Source organism: Carassius gibelio, chromosome B13, assembly GCF_023724105.1.
Source record: "Carassius gibelio isolate Cgi1373 ecotype wild population from Czech Republic chromosome B13, carGib1.2-hapl.c, whole genome shotgun sequence".
Classification (NCBI taxonomy): domain Eukaryota; kingdom Metazoa; phylum Chordata; class Actinopteri; order Cypriniformes; family Cyprinidae; genus Carassius; species Carassius gibelio.
Window position 1 is genome coordinate 3,917,321 of NC_068408.1, and position 19,639 is coordinate 3,936,959.

A 19,639-nucleotide genomic window follows, 5' to 3' on the forward strand; every position below is an offset into this window, starting at 1 on the left:
TTTTGCATGCAGCAAGCAACATGACATTGTTTCAAAATGCATGATTCACTTGTGACTTGTGATCAAACATTATTCAACCTGACTGTACATGACATATACCACAGAAGAGACTAGCCCGTGCAAAAGAAGAACTATGGTGCTTTTGTTTTAGTTTAATCTAAAGTGTTTGTACATTTAGAGTCTGATGGTGTGGTTTGAGAAGATCCCAGCCCAGTGGGTTTGACCATCACAAGCCCATCCCACGTGGGCGTGGCTTATCCGCTTTACTGTGAGGGTTCACTTCAGTAATACAGACACAAGAACAACTTGCTCTCTCTGCGCAGCAGACGAGAGAGTGAGCCTCGGCGAGGAAGTGTACTTGAGAAGAAGACACCAAGACAAAAGAGACAATTCAAAACAATCCTGTGGACATTTTTCACATAGGATATTATCTGACAGCTGCTCTAAGCGAAACAAACACATCGAGAGATTTCGAGTCATCGATTTGCCTGCTGTTGGAATTGTGCTTTACTATTTCCACTTTTTTTATTCTCTGGATATTTCGAAATTTACCCTTCGTTTTGTTGTCTATCGCTAAGATGATGCGTTAACGCGATTTTGCCGCAGCGGATATGTCTGACACGTCCAGGTGAGTTCATGCGCGCGTATCGAACATACTGTACATACAACCGGCTTTCTTTAGGACAACTTTTTTTGCACTTTTTTATTTTTTGCACAACATTGTCTTTCAGAAGGGATAGCATGTAAATAATTTACGCGTTATGGTATCTGATCGCCGAGATTTAAAATCAGTAAAGCGGTTTAATAAAATAGGACATTTGTCAAGATCACCTTGGATTATTTTTCGTGTTGACATTTTATGCCAGCGAAGCATAACGCGCAAAAAACAAAGTTGCGCGCGGCGGCGAGGGGGAAAAAAGTGAAACTTCAGATGCGCGTTTTACATAGCGTCCAGCCAAACAATGTCGCAAAGACAATAAAAGTTGAGATGAAGTTGAGGAGTCCACTCCCCGCGGTGGTCCATACGTGCTGACATTTAACCAGAGTGAATTATTTAACTGTTTGCATTTGGTAACGCCATGCACATGCTTGCTTTGTTTTCTTTTCCGTCATCCACTGAAAAGTAAGTCCGAATACGATGAAAACCTGCGGTTGTTGTTGAAGTTCTACAGATGTACGCCAGGCGATACTCTACCAACGTGTGTAAAATATATATTTATTCGCGCTTTACTGTCGAAATATGACTCGAAATGTTCCCGGCTGGAAACAGTGGCGAATTAAAACGTGCCGTTCGATATGTAGCCTATTTTTTATTATTACTGTTTATTTATTTTTAACTATCGTCTAATCTGTCGGTCTGTTAGACTGATACTCGCACAACTTTGTCCGCTATTGTTTGCTGTCTGAACACTTGGAGGCGTCGACGCGCTCCTATTATTGGAAACTTTGTTTTGGTTCGCATATTATTTCGCCGCCGCGCTCTCCTTGAAAATAAATCGTTCAGAACCGAGGGATGATAGTAGAATATGGAGCACAACAGGTGAAATTAAAGAAAGAAAGTAAGGCGTCGCGATCGCGTTGCGTCAGACTCCCCGCACGTACAGTACATTATTCATTACTGTCAGTAAAATACTGACTTTACAACTCGCTGACAAGAGACATCGAAGCAAGATATAAAGAAAACCGAAGAACGCAACTGCGATCCAGTCGCGTGCGTGTTTCTAACTCGCGCAGCTCCTACGGACTATAAAGTACTTACTAACAAGTGCAAGGGGCAGCAAATCCAGCGGTACATTACGTGATACTACAACATCATTGAAGGAGTTTGTTCTATTTTTATTTTAGCGTGTAAGTAATTGTTTGGTGTTTTATTTCTGTATTCCCTGCTGTTTTGTCATGGTTGTTCCGCGGTTTGTACAAACCGGCATGACTGACGAAGCTGAACTGGTTTACGGAGAACTGCGAGATGTGTTTTCATTTTAAAAAGCGCGACATAATGAACCCGTCTAGACCAGAACGATTAAACAAAGTCGAACGCGTGTACGTTAGATTCCGCTATAAGCGCGATCTCGAAGAGCCGTGCGTTTTTCGACGCGACGCCCTCGCGCGTTCTCGAGTTCTATCCCAACATGTTGACTGTTTTGCTGTAAGGAAGAAATAGGAAGTTGAAGTGGAGCTCGTCTGTGACGCACTTCGCCGGTTATGCCAGCAGAGTTTTCAAGCGCGTGCGAATCGTCACGAAATAGACTGGAAATTCAAACCCCCCCTGCCGACAACCCACACAATTCCTCTTCGAATCGCTTGCAAAAGACAGTAATGATTGTTTTGTTTGTTCTGCAGAGAGCAAACGCTGGCTAACGGCCCGGCCTCGCGGGGAGGCGGAGAGAGAGCCGGTGGCGGAGCTGTCTTGCGCACCGAACACTTTGACTTCCCTCAGCCGAGCGATGGGGACCCGTTAAGGGGAGGGAATGCCATGTCGAATAGTCACCAGTTGAGGTCACCGATGTCCCGATCCTTCTCCAGGTCATCTAGTGGCTATTTTTCCGTCGACAGCGATTCTGTGCCAAGTTCCCCGCTAATGCCCAATATTTCCGAAGCGCAAGACGACCAAAATGATGGTAAGAGCCCACTGGAGAAAAAAAGGCTCTATTTTGTGGTGTGTAAACACGACACTGACGCGACAAACAGCGAGGCATCCTAACGATTTCTCTCAGTGGATTAGTCCGTTAAGAATTGGATCATTTCAAATTGCAGGTTTTCCCGCCTTTGTGTGACTGAGCTTTGAATCACGCGCGCTCTTCAATGTTTTGACGAAATTAATAATTTATAATTATTGATTTTGGATCATTTTTATGGCGTAAAAACGTCTAAAACGAGGCTTTATTCCCAAGGTCAAGGGTCAATGTGGTTTTGGGCCCCTGGGGGTCAGTGGACAGATATATAAATCATAGATTTTCTTAAAAAACGTGTAGTAGTGAAAATGTAATACATTAGTTATATAATAAGCATGTTAATCAAAGACATTAGAAAATGTTGGCAAATAAAATCTAGCTATTTTATACATGTTGGGGATCTGAATAGAGGAGGGGGGGGGGGCGGGGTCGCTGGGTCTGTGAAGTAAAAATAAACAAAACTAGACTATCCAAATAGACAATGACAGATTGTACAGGTGAAATAAAGGTGCATATAAAAATACGAATATAGCTACATCTCACTGTTTATGAATGTCATCCATGTAAGTGCTTTGGATGTTTAACTTGGCTCTCAGTTTTCCACATTAGCACAATGATAAGCATAATGTTTTGATGCTTGGCAGTGCACTTGTCTCGAAAATCTCTTCCAGAAAGCATGTTCTTCTCATTTAGAAGCAGCACAGATCTGCCTAAAGCCAAGTCGAATCATTTGTCTTTGTGAAAGCTGCTCTAAAAGAAGCAACCTGCATTTCCTCTCTGTTAACATCAGATTGTTCGCTGCATTATGTATTCTAAAGCATGCACCCTCAGCTTGGTTCATTCACAATATCTTGCAAACCCGGCGCACCTGAGACGCATGACCACAGCATGTGACCCATCTTCTCATAATGCCTCAGACACAGTGGGCTGATTTGCCTGTTGTCTTCTTGTTTACCTTCACTGTCACCGAGGCCTCAAGAAAGCAGTCAGAGACTCAGCCTTAGTGCATGCAGTCAAAATAGACTAGCCTGTCTTTTGTGAAGTCTAGACACGAGATCCAACCATCTCTGTTTTCCCTATTGAGAGCCTGGAGATATGAGATGGTGATAATTGTCTTCCTGTAGCCACTCTTAATGGCGAAGAGAAACAACAATAACTTATCAGGGCTCTCATCTGTTGCTTTCTCGACAGGAGAGTTCCTCTACCAGTGGCCTCTTGTTTATACCTTTAGCTGCTGCATTGTGCTGGCACAAGGTCTTGAATTTACACGTATGAACTCTGCCCTTTCTGAGCACCTCTTATGGGTCAGACGTCTTATTTTGTCCAAAGATAAATAAAGACGTGGTGATAAACAAAGCCAGAACTGAGCGCACACACAGTCATCTGACCGCTGCAGTATTGATTTAGATGTCTTCATTTGAAATGTTGTTGTTGTTGTTGATGATGTAGTAAAGTTGTTGGTGTAGTTACAGTGTAGTTAAGGCCTGAGAGAATGAGGAGAAAGTGTTGACTGAAACTCTGAATGATATTTGAGATGTTGTCTGGTTCAGTTCATATAGGTTTAGCAGAGTTGTGAAAGGAAATGAGTATCCATTGGTCCTAATATGATTGAGCATGAGAAATAACAGTCAAACGGCTTCTCGCTTGAGTCATAGTGCGAGATCAATTTGAGTTCAGAAAGAATTTGGGTGATATTAGCGTTTCGCCTCATAACCTCAGCTATCATTCAGCTACAGCCTTACAACCGACAACGTGGAATTCTAGCACTGTTAGCAAATATTAAATCATGATAATGGCTGTGGAAAAACCAAACCAGAGGTTGCAGAGGTGGTTGTTGGCACCAATCGATGGCATGCGATATACAGGACAAGAAGTCTTGCATGGTGTTGAAATGACTTTTGTGTCTAGTCAAAGAGTGTTTATTTTTTCATGAAATTTGGATTCTTAATCCTGGCTTTCTGTGTGACCGTATGAAGACATTGTGGACTCTGGTTCTTGAAAGAAGGAAAAACAGTAGATGGATGAATTGAAATAAGAAATGTCTTGATTTGTAGTTGTTTTTCTGCTTGTTTAAATTCCATCCTCAAGTCTCTAAATAGGAATTATTCTTCTTAATCCTGGCCTTCACAATTCAACTGCACACAAAAGCTTGTTTTCAAAATCTTTAGCCGAAATTTTATAACTTAGACCAGGGATAGGCAACTTCGTTCGGGATTACTAGATAGATACAGGCAGGCGAGTTTTTATGAGGGCTGAAGCTAAACTCTGCAGGATCGTGACCACTATAAAAAAGTATTTTCTGGAGTTGTAAATGTTTAGAAGGATTATTACAATGCATGTTACAAATATATATTTAATAAAATTGTGAAATATATATAGGGATACAAAATATTTAGCTCATTCCTATCATTTAAGGTTTGAATGTCTAAAAATTGATTTTGCTTGTGTTTCTCAGAGGTATGGTTTGACGAACCTAGCCACCAGCACGTGCAGATGGCAGCACCTGTGGAAGCCATGGGGCCGGAGATGGCGGTCGCTCGGGAGCTGCGGCGCATTGGAGACGAGTTCAACCGTCTCTACTGTCTCGGGGTGAGTAATATTGAGTTGACACCATAGGATCAAGTGCAGGAGATTGATGATGATGAAATATTTTCACTCGCTAGAGCAACAGCTTTCTTTGTCTGTCCAGGATAGCTGGTTTGAATTCGCATTTGGAAGCCGCCCCCTCGTATATCAGAGTATAAATCAGGTGTTGCAGAGAGGAGCGTGCATACGAAAGCGGCATCGCAAGTCTCTGCAGATCAGGGCCTTAATGAGGGAAATGTTTACTCTGTCTTTGTAAAGGCAGCTTTATTTTCATAACTTGTATTTCTAAATGTTGCATCACTTCGGCAGCAGTCAAGAAATCAAGGTTCTTCATCAAGAATCAAGGCTTGATATGGTGTTCACACTTTCGCCTTTCATCATCTCATTCTCAGTTACTAGATTCTACAGTCACCAGGAACTGTTAATTAAGGGATTTATGATTCCTCTTTGAGTCCCACTTTTTATTTTATTTTATTTTATTTTATTAGTAAAAATAATGCAGTTGTAATACGGAGTAATATTAAAATTAGCACCACTATATATGAAATTTGTCAAATCAAATCAGCATCAAGTATTCTGCTTAATATTCATACTGCAATTGCCATGCACTTATGACCAATTATTACATTAGATAATATAGATATGACCTTGTTAGATTAATGTCCATGGCTGCATGACTCAAGTTGTGTTTATGTGCATTCCTTATGCAAATATAGCCATGCCAGTACAGTATGTCCACCTTTGGGTATCTATTGAACATCCAAACTTGTTTTCACTGTATGGTGATGCTGCTGGCTCTGATAAAATTCTGTTATTGTATCGGTTATATCTGAGATTATTAATACCTCCGTTGAAGAATTAGTGCTTTTCACCTCTTGGACTCCAGTACGGTGTCATGCTTCCTGTTTGGGCAGCTGTCCAGTTGGACACAGTTCTGTCTGGTAGTATTTGTGTTTATTATGTTGTGTCAGATCTTACGCTCTCAAATTAGCGACTAGCAAATGTGGCGTCTTTGAGGATTTGAAGTTGACCAGCTTCTTGTAGCAAATATCGCTCTCTGTAGCAGTGTAAAGAGACAGAGTTTTGATTGAGGTCATCTCTGGGAGCTCAGCATGCAAATAGAGTCTTATCTACTCCGGCTATCGTTGTCTGGTTATTGCTGCGTAAAATTACCTTAGTCATTGTTCAAGTGAGCAAGGCCTGGCTGCAAACCTCTCGAAAGATATACCTGTAGGCAAGAGCCCAGACGTGCTCATAAACAGCTCAACGGTACATTTATTAGCGGTGCTTGTTAAGGCAACAGTTACTATTTATTGCTCATACTTAGGGGTTAAGTGTGTGAACAAAAGTCTGACATTGTTTTCATACATTTCTATCTTCGTACATACATTTACACCATTTTTTCATACACTAGCCATTTAGAAGTTTGGTAAGATTTAAAAAAAATGTTTTTGAAAAGTGCTCACCAAAGTTGCATTTATTTTATCAAAATACTTAAATATTACAATTTAAAATAGCTGTTTAATAGCAGAATTTTCAGCATCACTACACCAGTCTCCGGTGTCACATGATCCTTCAGAAATCATTCTAATTTGCTGATTTGCTCCTTAATAAACATTTATTAATATTGAAATCAGTGCTGATTATTATTTGAAAAATAAAATCTTACTGCCCCCAAACCTGTGAATGCTAGTAGAAATAGGATTTGTTCTTCATTTGATTGTTAAGCGATGTCTTATACTTCACTATGCATGTGGCAACTTGGTTTTGTTTTCAAAGTTTTTTTTATTTGCTTAAAATAATATCCTTCCAGAACAATCACATGTTTTCAGAGAGATATGCTCATATAGAATGCTGCATGACGCATTCGCTGTTAACAAGTGCACTTGATTCATCAGTGATTCATTGTTGCTGGATGTGTCGTGTTCGCCTGGTTCTCCAGACACACCCTGTAGCCTAATCAGAGGAGACGTTTGGGTTTAGCACCCCAGAAGGCCATTTTAAAGACAAAAAATAAAAACCTTTAGGCTTAAAACAAAAAAAACAAGTAAAAGATTAAGAAAATAGCTATAAAATAATTATAGCTTATTAATAATAATATTATATTTCTTAATTAAATAAAATTTACATCACTTTTTCACGTTACTTTTAAGCTTCCTTGTACATCCAGGTCAGAATTTTGAGAAAAAAAAACTCAGAATTGTGAAATTTTGGGATGTAAACTCAATTCTAAGAGAGAAAAACAAAGCCAGAAGTGTGGTGTGTCAGCTCAAAATTCTGGGTAAACAAGTCAGAATTTAGGGATGTAAACTCAATTCTAAAAGGAAAGAAAGAATGGCAAAAAGGTAAACCCAGAATTCTCAGGTAAAAAGTCATAACTGTGGGAAACTCAGAGTTCTGAGGAAACAAGGATGTTAACTTTTCTGAGCTTATGTGTATTTTAATGGTTTATTTTAAAGCATTTGGAAGCACTGCAGGTGTATAAATTTGGTCATTTTACATGTTGAAATAATAAAATGTAATGTAATATAATGCACAACTCAAAAGTAATCTTGAAGCACAGTTGAGAGCGGATGCCAAGTCCACTCGAATGTTATATCTATTTAATGAATCCCAACAAGCAGCCCTAACATTACAGGAGCGTGTGCGTGACAACAGCCTCGTACAGAGTCTGCTGTGTTTCAGAAGACTCCGGAGGAGCAGAATTCATCCCAACCCCCCCCAAACCGCCCACTTCTCTTAAAGACTCAGACTAATAGCCCTGGTGGGGTTTCTAATAGGCCGAGGGGTCATCTGAAAAGAGAGAGAGAGCGAGAGAGAAGAGGGAGGGTTGCAGGGCAGCACTGTATGTGTCTGGGACAGCTCAGCTTCATTATGTTTACCCTGCGGTTAGGCTCTGGGCTCTAATTATGCAGCGGGTCAGTCTCCTCAGCGCCATAGAGACGCACTCGGGCCGAGCGAGAGCCGCTCACTGTCAGGGTCAGAGAGAAACGGCCGGCCAGCACTCCAAATGGAGGGGTTGGACTCCACGCTTTTGTTTGTTTCTCTTCTCACGTGTCTGTGTTTTTAATGCTCCTGCGTGTGTTAGTTTGTTTAGATCATGTTTGTTTGACCTCAGTACAGCAGATTTTGGAATAACTGATTGGAAAAGCTGTCAATGAATAGAAGAACTTTCACATTTGAGATGTAGGATTAAATAAAATTTTTATTAAATTAAACAATTGACTTCCTTGATAAATGGAATAAAATATGAAGGGTTGTATCTTCTGTGCTACTATGTGATTGCTAGGTTGTTACTGAATGGTTGATAGAAAGTAGCAAGTAAACTACAATGTAGACCAGTGAATCTCAACCTTCAGGAGTTTGATGCTCCGGTGTGTGTCAACATTTGGTTGACGTCTAAATGGGGATTTTTGGAATAACTGATTGGGAAAAATTGTCAATTAAATGAAGTATTTCCGCATTTAAAATGTAAAAATATAGAAAATGCCATAATGTCATTAAACATTTGACTTTATGAAAAAAAGGCTTTCTTGTCTGTGTAAAGCTCATTTCAGGACACTGCTATCTGGTTGCTAGAGTACTGAAAATGGTTTCTTGGGTGTTGCGAAGTGGTTTATAGTGTTTAACTTAAGTAAATTATAATGTAGACCTGTGGTTTTCAACCTTTCTGACCCCGTTTTCCACAATATTTGAAGTCCCAGTGAGTTCCAACTACATACAACTACTACTTTTCATTATTATTCACAATTCCTACTCAATGTTTTAGAGCTTGGCATATCTAAAAAAAATATATATAAAATTTCTTTAGAAATGCTAATGTAGTTGTATAATTATTATTAAATTTACACCCCCTTTCCAGTTCTAGAAATCATCAAAATTAAAATTATGCTTAAGGACATAATTTCCTCAAGTCTCTAAATATGACCCGGTCCCCAATTCATTGTAAATTGGAGACTTTTTGGCTTGTTTTATTTTATTCTTCGCCAGACTAAAATTGTAATTTCAAATCATTAGAAAAGCAATATCACACCTCTCCCACTCAAGACGCTCGATTTGAGGTATTAGGATGAGTTGTGGCTAATAACGTCTAACACTTTGTGTTAGGGATTTGAATAAATCCCTAACAGTAAGTATGAGGAATATTAATAATGATGCTTGGCACCAATAAAAAAATAAATTAAGAAAGACTTGAGCAATCAAATCTCTTTTGGCAGCCTGGTTTATTAAATGCAGCGGCGCAAGAACTCAGTGTGAGCTTTCCGTTCAAGTTCCTCTCATAAATAGAAAAGATAATCAGAAACTTCAGCTGGGATTTATTGGAGGCTCTATAATTGTCCTGGATGTGCAGCGTTCTCCAGCGCTGGCTCTGATGGAGGAGTGCTGGTGTGACATGCTAGCACTCTGTTAGTAAGCACCGCGCTAATGCAGAGCAGATGTCTGGCCACAGAGCTGCTTGTTGTTCCAGCACCACTAATGTCTGCATCTCGCACTGCAAAATCACACATGACGGACCTTTGTCAGCTCTTCGCATCAATGCTCTTTTGTTGCAGGCCTGTTCCCTGGAGAACTGGAACAGTCTAGAGTATTGTAGCTGGTGAAGTTTCTGTTGAGTCATGCGGCTACCTCTCAGGAGATGATTGCATGCGTTTATGTCCGAACATGCTGCAAACTCACTGTCTCCCCGAGGGTTAGTGCAGTTTGAGTGACTAGCAGTAAGTCAGAACCTCAACGGTCCTTCCTAACGCAGCTGGAATGAATCACTGGATGCTTCACGGAGTAGATAAAGATGCTTCAGTTGACCTTAAGATAATTGTTCAAATTCGACGAAAACAACACAAAGAAACAATATTGTTGGAATCACATCCAGAGGGATTTTATGAACAATAAATCATTGACAGCCAATCAGAATCCACCTGACTTTAAAGAGCTTGAGCTTAAAGCAGCAGATGCCAAAACTGCAGCACATGTTTATGTTACACTGAATACTATTGTGAACACCAATATAGTTATATGTATCATTATAGTTGTTGTTCTTGGTGTGAACATGCCTTTTGTCGTTGTAGATGTTATATTTAATATGATATGGATGAAAATGTGCAAAGGTCAGAAGTACAGTGCATTCAGTATGTTTTGTTATTTAGTTTGGTGGGAAATAAAAAAAAAAAACTTTTTTTTGGATGTTAATTAGATTAGAATGACAAAATGTCTCAATTATTGTGGCTTTAGAAATCACAATAATTTTAAGTATTTTTAATAATAAAATTAAATAATGAAAATATTTTTTAAAAATAATTTTTAATAAATTTGAAATTTCTTTTAAATTAAATTTTAAGATGAAGGTTTTATTTTAAGAAACAAATTTGTTGCATTATTTTTCAATCGTTGTGAAGATTAGTTAATAAAAATACAACTATTCATGCATTGTTATAGTTAACTAAAACCATTAAAAAAATGCTTCACAAATATGTTGTTCACAAGGTCCTCTGTATTTGTTTGTACTTTCCTCTCATGTTTTTATGTCATTACACTGATTTTTACAATAAAACACATTCCATCATACGTCTTTGCACTGTAACTGCAGGCTGACGCACAGCTAATATGGAGTAGTTTCTTTGTTGCTCCATGTTTTTCGATTTCGTCAGGTTGTCACATGCTATTCCTCCACTTCAACTGAAAGCACATGCCCTTGTGTTGTATTACATGCATTTTACCAGCTCTGGCAATAGCAAACCGACCATCTGTGAATGTATTCGCAGCTCACTACAGTCTGTGAGGGTTGTTTTGCTGCGCTCTGGCTTCGTTGAGTTGTGGCAGCTCTGTTTTTCTTGCATGTGGTCGCAGAGTTTTTTTCCATGCCAGACTCTATTGTCCCTGCGAGATGAGTCAGGGATGCCACTCTTCTTCTCCCGTTCGCTCTCTCTGTTTGCCCCCTGTCCCACAGTACAGATAGAACTCTAGATAAACACCATCTTTTGTGTCAAGATCTCCTTTAAAGCTAACAGTGACACAATTGATCCCAGATGGAGGATGCGAGAGCTGATATGTCGACTCAAACCGGGCTGAAATAGTAATAAGACGGTTTTTCCGCAGCGGTGAATAAGCTAATTGTGCCTGATTAGAGGGATGCGCGTCTGTCATTTTACTCGATCTGCAGTGTCACGCTGGTTTTGAAGACACACTCACCACATCACAACCAAGAGCCTCTTCGTGACCTGCTTAAGTTGTGCATGCAACACACAACTGCGCTTTCTTAACAGCATATGAACGGTTATGTAAACTAGTGATACACCAATAAATCTGATGCTGTTTGGCTGTTTTAGGGTCATCCTGTCTGTGTCCAATTAATGGAAGCATTAAATCTCCCTCCAAATTTTAAAGCAGAAAGTTCCGACTTGGAATTCTGATTGTGTTTGTAGCAGTTTGAAAATTTTACCATCCTTAAGGGGCTTGTAACTCATGTCAAATGTGTGATTACAGTCAGATAAAAACAATAATTTGTCCTTTGTAAATGTCAGTTAAATGCTTTAGTGCAATTGAAAATGTTCCATTGGTTTTTGCAAATGCCGACTAACAGACCAAATATAAAATGTGAATATAGCTCGGCTTTGTACAGCATTTATACATTATACATACATTTAAAAAGTATTTAAGTTAATTGCCCTACAGGCTATGAATTGGGCAGTTGATATTAGTGCTGGGCGATATAGCAAAAAAAATAAATAAAGTGTTATCCCACAAGAAGTGGTCAACATGGAGTAAGTGTAAAATATCTTTGCAGAAAAAGTGCATTAAATATGAAGACAACTATTGTATAAACTTCTCTTAAACAGAAATATTATGAAATAATGAAAATGCTAAATATTTATTAACCAAAATGAAGCCATTCAGTTTTAGAGGTCAACTCAAAAAGTCAAGGCAGTTCAAGTTCAAAATGGCAAAGTACTGTATAACTCCAGTAGTATGCGATTATATATCAGCAGATTTTAGCCTGTCACTATCATGCAAACATTAAATATCAAACATACAGTAGTAGTTCTTTACAGATTTTCATTGCACTGCACTGCACTGCTTTTCCCATTGTTTTTCTGTGTAATCATGCACTTGACGAACATGTTTGACCATCTAGTCTTGTGCAGCGTCTCATGCATGAAGCAGAATTTTTGTCATTTTGTAGCATTGGTGTATTGTCAAAATGTTGAAGTGTAAAAATATTCAAAACAATGATAGCTTGATTTAAATCTTTTTAAATAATAATTGCTAAATATTATGTTTGAATTAATCACCCACCCCTACCTGATAAGCGCATTTTATTTCATGCAACAGCAATCCTAATCTCTGTTTATTGCTACTGGTCATTGAAAACCCATATCAGTAAACAGCACTTCTTCAGATCACGCTTCCTGCATATTTAACTCAATATGTGGCACTGCTTCCTCTCTGAAGTGCCCCTTGTATTCGGTTCTCCTAAACTCAGTGACCTCAAGAGTTATTTTGTTGTGTAAATCATTGACTCGCAGTGATGCGTGGTTTAGCGTTGACTCACTCAAGTCAAAATGAACGTCATGTGAAATTATGCAGCTTTTGAAACGAGCGTTTCTCTTTGAAGCATGTTCGCTTTAAGCACCACAGCCCCATTGACTCATGATTCTCTTCTATAACCACACACACACACAACACAGTGTAAAATCTCCCTCCATTTCACTCCACTTCCTCCTCACCTGTTTCCTCTGGCTGAATTCACAGTCCTTCCTTGGGCACGTTGTGATTTTTGGCAGGGCATTTAATGAATTAAAAGCTGTTTTTTTCACTCTCTGTCTTTGTTTGCAAAGAAAGTGTTTTATGACAGGGCCTAATTTAGACCCCATGCAGGTCGAACGTATTCATAGACGCACACCTGCCTTGATTCAGTGATTTAGTTCATTAGTGAATGTGTGTGTGATAGCCAGGTGAATCTCATAAAATGGGTCATTTCACCCCAAAATCCAAAAAAAGTAATAAACTATATTTTTGCATAAAGAAAAAGCAGGAACATTTGTGACATTTAGTTTTTTTATGTGACATTATTAGCATATATATATATATTTGAATAAAATTGAAATTGTGAAGTTAATTACATTTTGGCATAAATAAAAGGCCTCTTTTAAAACCTTTCTTAACATAATTTCACTGCTTATTTTACTCTGTTTTATATTGTATATAATTGTATTTATGATACAATTATTTTAATTGTTTATCTAAATATTCTAAATATTTTTTTACTAATTATATAATATAAATAATATATTTGAGTAATTATAAAAATCATTTTATTATTTTGAAACATTCGTGTTAAGATTGTGAGCTGAAATAGCAGTTTTTATGAGATTCACCCGGCCTGTTGATAGTTGCCATCTGAGAGGAGATTCTTATCCTGGAGGTGAGGGTCACGCCCCGGCCTGCTGTTTTTCATCCTCCCTTCATTCTCTAAAGGAAAGGCTTTTTTATTGTCTTTTTTTCTGGCTTGTAGAGTGCGTTTCCTCACGAGTTCCTGCCAGTCTCCTGGGGGAAATGCTCTCGCTGCTTATCGCAGTCATTCAGCACGCTGGGTGAACGCAGCGCAGAGCTGCAGGCCAGAAAGAGGCCACCTGGTTCAGGTCAGTCGCTGCCAAATCTCACAGACCTGGAGATCACCGGATAACCTGGCAGCTGCTAGTTCCTGTATTGCATTTGTTGTAGATCTGACCGACGTACAGATACTGTAAATCCCTCAAAACATCAAGGTCTAACCATGGTATTTCATGTGTCAACATGGTGCAGAGTGTCACGGTATATGCTGAAGGACTTACCTGGGCGGCTCTTTACTGTAAAGATTAGCAAGATCTGCGAGTCAGAATGATCTCAAGTGCGTACGTGCGCTTATATGTGTCCAAAAATAGTAGATTAGTAAGGTAAACACTATTATTTTTAGCATTTAGCTCCAAATTCAACCCCTTTTCTAAAAAAGCATTTTAGCATTCAGGAAATGCAGCATAAGGAAGTGCTTTTATTCAAGCTAAACCCTCAATTTAGAGTCACACCTCTATGTATTTTTATGTACTTTAATGTATTTTATGTAAATGTGTGTATATATATATATATATATATATATATATATATATATATATATATATATATATATATATATATATATATATATATATATAATGAAAACAAATGCAATATAGCACTACAGTGATAATGTATTTTTGTATGCCAACCTCTCAGCCATACGCAGTAATTCTGGTTCCCTCAATGAAAGGCCAATATGATTTTCCATTGGTTTATGGCTTACTGCAAAAAATAGGCTCTGTGGCCAACAAAATAATCTCTATGATAATTGTAACTCATGAATTTTGAAGTTTAAATACAGTCACCAGAAGAAAAAAGCTTAACGTAGGCTTTAAAAAAAACAATATGCTACCATTTCGCTTTTAACGACTCTTTCAGTCCTTATTTTTAAAATATTACCGGAAATTTTGAGTTGCATGACAGGATTTGCCATCCCTAAAGGACATTGGGGATCCAGCGCCTTTTTCTTGTTAGCTTTCAGCAGCAGTTGTCTATTAGCATTGTACTATTTGATTTTAATAACATGATTCTCAATTAAATGCCTTTTTTTGTCTCATCCAAACAGGCCGGTGCAGGCGGGAACGATGCTCCCAACGAACACGCCATCATCATGTGGATGAATGACCTTATTGGACGTGTAGTACAGTTTTTCCTGCGAAGGAGATGATTGACACATTGAACACCCAGCAGACGCGTAGCCGACATGTAGCATCACACATCACCCCCCCCCCCACATGACTGTAAATATGTACATATTGAGGAATAACAGCAGTGCTGCTCTTCCGCAACCTCTCCGGGTTACGGCGTACAGTTTTGGACCTGGCGGGATATGTGCAGACTTGGACGGATACATACATCTGGAACCCTCGGCCATCCATTGACTGACTCACAGCAGAATTTCCTGCGTTCACATGGAAAGCTGAGCCATTACATGCTGTGTTGACATGAAGGTTTTTGTTGAAGCCCATGTGGAGTGTGGAAAACGTGCCTTCTTTGCCTGTTTGCCCTTGACACATCTCTCTTTTTTGTCTTTACCCTGTCTTTTTCTTTATTGCTTTTATATTTATTTCCACTGTATTTAATTTGTACATTTTGTCAAGCGATGATGTTAGTGTTTCTGCCTGTCCCTCATGTGTTCATTGGCTCCAAGTTTGCACTTGTGATTGGTTTGAATAGTCTATACAAATACAAACCCCAAAACAGAAAATGAAGTTAGATTTTAATAAAATTGCAATTGAAGACATGACCGAAACAATCAACAATATATAGAAATTTGACATATAACGTTTGAATGATGAATTACCTTTACTCCGTCTTTTTCTTGGATTTTACATCGGAAGCGCATTCTCACTTTGAAGCCAGATACTTAAAGACTTTTTCACATGACTCACGTTAATCCCAATACATCGGGAAACTTTGAAGCACTGAGCTATACCTTTGTTATAAAAAGGAGGGACCTGAATATTAATTAGGTTATATGATGTTCACGCAGTAGTCTGATATACTGAAATTCGTATTAGTTAAAGTATGGCTGCCACTTTCCATTTTAGTGTGAGGCTGATGCAACCATTTGGAAGAAACTTCTGCTACAGATTTGCACTGGAGCCAAGGAAAATTGACAAAAATAATAATTACTTCCCAAAAGATCCCATCCTTAAGGTGACTCTTTAAATTTTGTGGCAAAAATCCAGTCATTTCTATAGGAATCCACACAACTGAGAGTTTTGCATCAGGGCGAAAAAGGTAGAAAGCGAAATTCGCTGCTTCGACCAAACCAAAGTTGTTTGATTTGAAAGTGACTTCTGTGTGAGCAACAAAAGGCAATAGACCTTTTTTGGCCCGTGAACTTTAGGTGTTATTTCACATAGTTATAACCGTTGATATTGCTTTAACATAATTTCAAATAATATTAACTTGAACTTGCCACTGAACTTTAAAATCACGTTACATACTTATGAACCTACATTTGTCCAACCATTTTTTTTTTTTACTTTTTACCCCGTTCTTACCCAGAAAGCCAAGAAAATAGCTTTGCCGTTTTGCCATCTGCAACACTTTTCCTGCAAAGATCACAGTGCCGCTTTATGCTTAAAGTGTTTAAAGATGAGAGTCATGTGAAGAGGTCTTCTGAACCACTCTTAAATCTCATATTTTAAGCATTGTTTTGTGTTATCAAATTCCTGTCACTAATAATTCAAATCGGACATGCAAAAATATTAAGTATGTGTAACTACTATGGATGTATTTGTTTTTTTGACATAAATATTCCACATTTGGTATTTCGGTTTTGGTTTTATTAGAGAGCATAAGTGATATTTTGGGCTTGTAACTGATGATTCCATTAATGCTCAAACAGCATGTGTTTATTACTAGTTTTGTGAATATAGTTTAGGTCAAGGGGTTTTATATGGAATAGCTTTCCTCCGAAGTGATCATTCACATGGAAGAAACTGCGTTTAAGTGCCTTGCTCAAGTGCACAATGGTGATAGATCAGGATTTTATTCACAGAAACATTGTTTATGGTAACACCAAATTTGGGACTGAAATTTGCAGCCGTTCTAATTCTTTGCCCATATCCACTAGTAGTGTACACATTACAACCATTGTTTAACTCCAGCCTTACCCCGAGTCTAATAAACTGGCCTGAATAAATGACCTTTAACAGTCTCAGGGACTAAGGAAAATACCCCTGTGTAGATTTCTTGAACAAACCAGTTTTCCTTCTTTACTTCAGCTTATAGATTCTCCTCCCGGCTTTGCCTTTTATTACCGTTCTCCCAGTATTCCAGTAATCAATGCACAAGGTTCGGGATGAGTCATCAAGTATGTTGGTATAACAATGATGTGTTTTTTTAAGTCACAGAGATTTAAATATGAACTGATGTATTGACTACCTACCATGAAAGGTGTTGCTGAAAGTTTAGGAAGTCGGTTAGACAATTCCACTTGTGGAAGATGCATGGCCCTGTGTTATCATATGCATTTGTTTGTATATCGGTTTGTTACTCTTTGCCAAAATGACAATGTTTAGCTTGTCTACCGTTCCAGGTTTACCATTCAAACCAAAGACCTCGTTTTTCAATGCATACTACATTGTGTCATGTTGCATGTGTTCATTCTTTGCCTTTGCTGAAAGATTTAAGCAGCATTCCCATTTTTCAGCCCTTTGATTCCAGAACAAACTGTTTTTGTTTTTCTCACGAATTTCAGGCAAACCTGTGTGTTTCTCACTGGACCTCTGACTGAGTCTTTTCAGTCCTGTTGCACTGAACACCCGCATCACCCGATCTGACGCCACCCAGGACCCAGTACATTTGTAGCACAATGATCATTTGTTTCTGTTTGTTTGTTTGTTAAATGCATCTTTTTGTATTTTGCACTGAACTATTTCTGTGCTAATTTGTGCAATACTGCTGTAAATAAAAGCCGCTTTTTTCAACTTTCTAAATACAGAGTCTGTCTCTTTTAATAAGCATTAATCCACAGATTTTATTAAAACTGATGGGTTTAAGTTTTTAATGATGCCCTGCAGGAAATGTAATTGGATCAACATCACATGTAAATCACAATGAAAGAAATTAAAGTCATTTTTGTATCACTAGGAAGTTCAAATTAATTCAATATAAACATTTGGGACTGAAAATCTTAAGAACCGTACACTGTGCAAATGATTAATATTGTCATTATTGTGCAAAATATTGTGCACTGGACGGAGTGAAACAAGTACACAAATGTACTTTATATGAAATTAAAGATTAAGTTAGTATTAAAAATGAATCATCAAATAAAATGTAAGATAACAAGTCCTAAAATGTTGTCAAAAATAGTATGCACCTTAATAAAAAAGACAATACAGGGTGATTCTTGAATTATTTAAAAACAACAAAAATTTCATTTTCATCATACATTCTGCAATAAGATAACATACATAAAGCATTAATATATGTGCATGCTTTATTGTTCTATTTTATTTGATCAATAAGTTGTCAACGTGTTTTAAAACATTTTAACCATCAAATTAACCAATTTTAACAATTTTAATTTATTATATTGTACAAGATTCAACTACAGGTCAGTTTAATATGATTTAACTTTAAATAAATTGAACAGACGATCTGATTAAAAATTCAAAGCAGCAATTGAACTTAAAGTTAAATTCAAGTTAAGTATGTGGAAATTCATAGTTGCACACTGTAAAGAAATTTGTCATGCATAATCAAACAATTACTTTTAATCAATAACTGATCAAATCGTTCCATTCATTTGGGTTACATCACTAAAAGCCATTTACACATTAGATTAGGTACACTTTGTACAGCCTGCATGAAAAACTCAATGTTGCGACACAAGACTTTATTTGTTTGTGAGATCTGGAAAGTCTCTCTTCCTCCAAATGAGCGACCTATCAGTGCTCTTCAGCAGGACATGGAAAGTACGGTACCTTCCACAACTTGGCATCAACTGTGACATAATTCCATAGTTTGCTCTCAGCCAATCAGGGTGTGGTCACATGACTGCACGTGCACTGAAGAGGAAGGATTTATTGAGAATGTTCGAGTTATGTCTAACTTAGCATGACTCAATTAACCATGCTCTGACACGACCTGCTGATGTGGTGAAGTTTAGGGGAATAAAACTGCTCATTAATGTCACAATATAATATATTTTATCCCACATTTGTAAAGTGAAAGACAGCCTTTAATTGCATTTGTTACCTCTAACCAATCAAAATGTGCACAAACAAGTTAAAAACAAATTGCATCACAACCACTGGTTAAAAAGCAGCACTTTATTGATCTATGAGGGAACATTCCCATGCAAATGATTCTCAACACAGCTAACCATGAGAGGAACATTGAACTCAAGATAAACTGCCATTTTTAAACTAATATTTCTAATTTGACAACCCTAAAGTTATAAATAAATTGTCTGTAATTACATTAACAAACTTTGTGTGCTCTTTAAATGCTTATTTAAAATTAATAAGTATAGCAATGTAAAACATATGATGATAATATAGATTATTCACATTACTCCTTGTTATTTACTTTTGGGTTGCTTTGAAAACAATAATAAAAAAACACGTATTATAACTGAATTTATGTTTTACATTTTATTTAAATGTTATACTATTGCATACCACACAAATATTTCACATCACGCTTAGTCATTTATTTGTTTATCATGCAGGTTCCACAAGATAAAATCTGAAAAACTTCAACCAGTATAGTCTACAAAGCTTTGACAAACATGATTTTCTTCTTCCCCACTGGAAAACAAAAAAAGAACT

At 37.7% G+C, this 19,639-nt stretch overlaps 2 protein-coding genes across 3 annotated transcripts in view; one reads left to right on the forward strand and one right to left on the reverse strand.

Moving 5' to 3' along the window:
• LOC127970416 (lutropin-choriogonadotropic hormone receptor) overlaps positions 1–19,639 on the reverse strand; it is a 145,124-nt gene that overhangs the window by 67,451 nt on the left and 58,034 nt on the right. The window lies entirely within an intron of this gene.
• LOC127970418 (bcl-2-like protein 11) lies at positions 278–17,797 on the forward strand. The gene is made up of 4 exons (XM_052573003.1): positions 278–628; positions 2,341–2,618; positions 5,128–5,261; positions 14,914–17,797. Exons 1-4 carry the CDS (start codon positions 612–614, stop codon positions 15,013–15,015), a joined length of 531 nt encoding a protein of 176 aa, XP_052428963.1. The 5' UTR covers positions 278–611; the 3' UTR covers positions 15,016–17,797.

Excerpts from the sequence above, each read along its gene's own strand:
- LOC127970418 (XM_052573003.1), top strand. Across the intron at positions 2,619-5,127 it reads GCAAGACGACCAAAATGATG|AGGTATGGTTTGACGAACCT; the intron begins GTAAGAGCCCAC and ends TGTGTTTCTCAG. Across the intron at positions 5,262-14,913 it reads ACCGTCTCTACTGTCTCGGG|GCCGGTGCAGGCGGGAACGA; the intron begins GTGAGTAATATT and ends TCATCCAAACAG.